General features: G+C 53.8%; 1 protein-coding gene across 1 annotated transcript in view; it reads left to right on the top strand.

Moving 5' to 3' along the window:
• PNPLA3 (patatin-like phospholipase domain containing 3) overlaps positions 1–3,766 on the top strand; it is a gene marked incomplete at its 5' end in the record, with an annotated part of 24,221 nt that overhangs the window by 10,376 nt on the left and 10,079 nt on the right. The window contains 2 exons of the mRNA XM_011934801.1: positions 236–296; positions 2,685–2,906. Of these exons, the coding sequence (XP_011790191.1) occupies positions 236–296; positions 2,685–2,906 (283 nt within the window). The remainder of the gene's footprint in view (positions 1–235; positions 297–2,684; positions 2,907–3,766) is intronic.

The following is a 3,766-nucleotide window of genomic DNA, read 5'->3' as shown; positions in this document are numbered from 1 at the left end:
GCTGGGATGCCTGCAGAGTCTCTGTGGAGGGGTGACATTCTAGCCGAGACCTGCAGGGAAGTGTCTCCTGGGAGCACAGAGCCCTTTGCTCAGCTTCCAGGTGGCTCAGTTCCCCCCACCAGCAGGCTCAGAGCTTGCACGATTCTTTAGTGCCCTCTGCGGTCTTCCAGTGATGCTTAAATAAATGGTGCTTGATGTCTCCCCGCTGTAGTCCCCTTGCTTGCTTTGCTCACAGGTGCTGGGAGAGATATGCCTTCGAGGATATTTGGACGCGTTCAGGTTCTTGGAAGAGAAGGGTATGTATGGGCTGGGAGGATCAGATGTGCCCTTTTGATGAGTATTTACTAGCAGTCTTGGTAAAGACTGAGATTTGCCTTAGTTCTAACACTTAGTGCCCAACGCCTTCCCTGTGTTGTGCAACCTACTCATGAACCCGGGAGACAGAAAATCTCTGTCCCATTTTACAGATGGGGAAACAGAAGCTTGGAGAGGAGAGCAAGCAGCACACAGCCCTCACTGAGGGGCAGAGCCGAGATCTGAACTGGGATATCATGACTCCAGGGCCCTCGCCCTCCACAGGGTCCCGTTATCTGAAGGCAGTTTTTCTTTCCAGCTCGACCTCTTGTGATCCTTTAGTTTAACAAGGGCTGAAGTTAAAGAGTTTCTGTGCCTGGACCCCAAATGAAGCAATCAGATTTCTCATCTCCAGTCAGGTGTGGGTCCAAGCCCACTAGACCAGTTTGTTCTTCCCAGAGCAAATTTCTGCCTTCAAGTCATTCCTGGCTTGTCGGGGCTGGGGGAGTTCTGCTCTAGAAATATTAGAGTGGAAGGAAAAAGATGTGTTGGGAGCTGTTTTTCTTTAATACTAAGAGTTGGCTGATATATTGTTCTCGTGAATTTGTCGTTGGCCAAGACCAAGGAGACTGCATTTGTAAGAACACATGTGTATTTATCTGCTCAGAAAATGTTCATTGCTGTGTGCTAGGGATACTGCAGTGAACACAGAGGTGTGGCCCTTGCCAGCCTTGTGAGAGAAGTGAGCAGATAAGTAAGCAGAAGGGTGATGCTGTGTCAATGGGAAAGTACAGGTGCCAATGAGAAGGCACAGGTGTCAAGGAGAAGACGCAGGATGCTGGAGGCTCATGCAGGATGGATCTCCACGACCCAAGGGAAGAAGGGCCTCTCGGAGGGCACGAATCCACATTAAGACTTTGGGGATAAGTAGGAGAGCCTTAGGCACGGGGGCCATGAATGTGAGGCCTGCGGGACACAGAGAGGATGGCATGAAGGCCTGTGCAGCTGGAGGGGTGGGGATGGGGACACTAAGAGATGGCTAGAGGAGTGGGGGTGGGGACACTAAGAGATGGCTGGAGAAGAGGGGGTCAGGAATGGTGAAAAACGGGAGAGGAGAGCAGGCTGAGCCTTTTGGAAACAGGGGGATTGCATCCCACAGCAGTAGGGAGCCATGGAGGGCTGCTGCAGTAGAAGTGAGGGGATCAGAGGAGGGCTTTGGAAGCCCCCTGGCTGCAGGACAGGAAGAGAGAGACCAGCATCTAGGAAGCCAGTGAGGCAGCCAGAGGCTCCACCAGGATCAGGGCTGTGAGGGTCATGAGGAGGAAACCAATTTGAAGCAGTCCGGGGGAATAGGACTTGGAAATGACCGATGGGACATTTGGGGAGAGGAAGACAAAAGAGTGTAGTCCCGGCTTCTGGCTTAGCAGTTGCGCAAAGGGGAGATGGGGAGCTGCGCCCACGGGTTGAGGGTTGAGGACATTAGGAGGGAGCCGGTTTGGCAGGACAAGCTGGTGTGCCAGAGATGCTGGAAGCAACATCTCCCTGAGAACCTGGCAACATTGCTAAGGGAAAATGACATCTCAGAGGGTAAGGAGGGCATCTGATAGAGCCTGGAAAGAGCCGGGGCAAGCATGAATGTGAGGTTATCTTGGGGAGCAAAGCTCAGGCACTGAGGAGCAGCCCCTGGTCTTTTCAACCTGAGGTTGGAAGCCAGAGTTGGGCCAGGTGCAGCTGTGGTTGTCTGAAGCTCCCCTCCCCCGGCCCAGTGTGCCAAAGCAGTAAGAGCAGAGGCCACTCACTGGTGCTGGTGGCTGAGTTCCAGCACCCAGCACAGGGCCTGGCACATACTGGTGCCCAGTCCTCGCTTGCTGGGTGCTTCCTCCAAGGCTGTGTGATGGAAGAGTACCCTCTTTGACATCAGACCCGGCTTCAAATCCTGGCTCTGCTATGTACTGGCTGCGTGGCTTTAGACAAGTCTTTTAACCTCTGTGCTTCTGATTTCTCAGCTGAAAAATGGAGATGATGATAATGGTTGCTGTAAGGTCTGATGGTGAAGCACCTAGCTCAGGGCCTGGGAGGCGGGTGTAACCAGTGGTTCAGTTGTTATAAATAAACAGTAACCCTCGCCTTTGCACCTCATGAATCCAGACGTGGAGATGGAGCCCACACAGCTAGCGGGAGCCAAGCTCACGTGTGTTCTGCTTTAAAGTCCTACACTCCTTTCTCTGGGCGACAAACACCTGCGCTGGTTCTCCTCCCTTCCCCTCTTCCCCTTGCATTTGGCTAACAACAGGCCAGCTGCCTGTCTCCCTGCAGTTCGGTGGATGGGTGGGTAATGATCACCACTCCCCACATTCACCTGATGGGCTTGTTTTCCCTGCTCTTCACAGGCATCTGCAACAGGCCCCAGCGGGGCCTGAAGTCATCCTCAGAAGGGATGGATTCTGAGGTCGCTGCGCCCGGCTGGGAAAACACAAGTCTGGATTCTTCCCCGGAGTCAGCTGCCTTGGCTGTGAGGCTGGACGGAGACGAGCTGCTAGACCACCTGCGTCTCAGCATCCTGCCCTGGGATGAGAGCATCCTGGACACCCTCTCGCCAGAGCTCGCTACAGGTACCCCCTCCTCAGGCTGGGCACTGGCAGCACCTTGTTTTATTTCTTGTGTGTTATGGAGGAAAATGGTACTGCCACATGGGAGCGATAGGGTGAGGCGACCAGGACAGGCTGCCGGGAACATCTCCTTCCATGTGTACAGCCTGGTCTGCTGCTCTCACTCCCAGCACAGCCCCCAAATCCTGGCACCTTGCTGAGTCTCCCCATGGGGTCATGACCAGGAGGAAAACAGACTCCAGCTGAGCCCCTTGGGGTTCTCCATACAGGCTCCTCCTGCAGCAGCTGGGCCCTCTGTACCCCTTCACAACCCTGTCTCCCCAACATGGCACCTGAGCTCCTGCCAACCTGGATTTCATGGGCCCCAAAGATGGGGGTCCTGCCTCTGGGACTTGGCCCATTACTTGGAGCTCCTTTCCGGTTGCCACCCTCCACCTGTCCAGCCATCTCAAGGCTCCTTTCTTGAGGCCTCTCCTAATTTCTCCCTTCCCCTAAACCCACAATTTTGAACCTCCATAGAACGGTGCTGTATTTTATAATGTCATCAAATATTGAATGAACAGACAGTGCTATGGTCCAAATGATTGTGTCCCCCCCACCCCAGAATTTATCTTGAAATCCTAACCCCCAAGATGATGGTCTTAGGAGGTGGGGCCTTTGGGAAGAGATTAGGTCATGAGGAAAGGGCTGTCATGAATGGGATTGGTGCCCTTACTGAAGAGACCCAAGAGAGGTCCCTGTCCCTTCTACCATGTGAGGACACAGAAGGTGGTGTCTATGAAGAAGCAGGCCCTCACCAGACACCAACATGTCTGCTGCCCCTTGATCTGGGACCTCACAGCCTCCAGAACTCTGAAAAGTTG

This window comes from Colobus angolensis, unplaced genomic scaffold (assembly GCF_000951035.1).
Source record: "Colobus angolensis palliatus isolate OR3802 unplaced genomic scaffold, Cang.pa_1.0 Scaffold138, whole genome shotgun sequence".
NCBI lineage: Eukaryota > Metazoa > Chordata > Mammalia > Primates > Cercopithecidae > Colobus > Colobus angolensis.
This window is presented reverse-complemented; position numbering and strand designations above follow the sequence as displayed.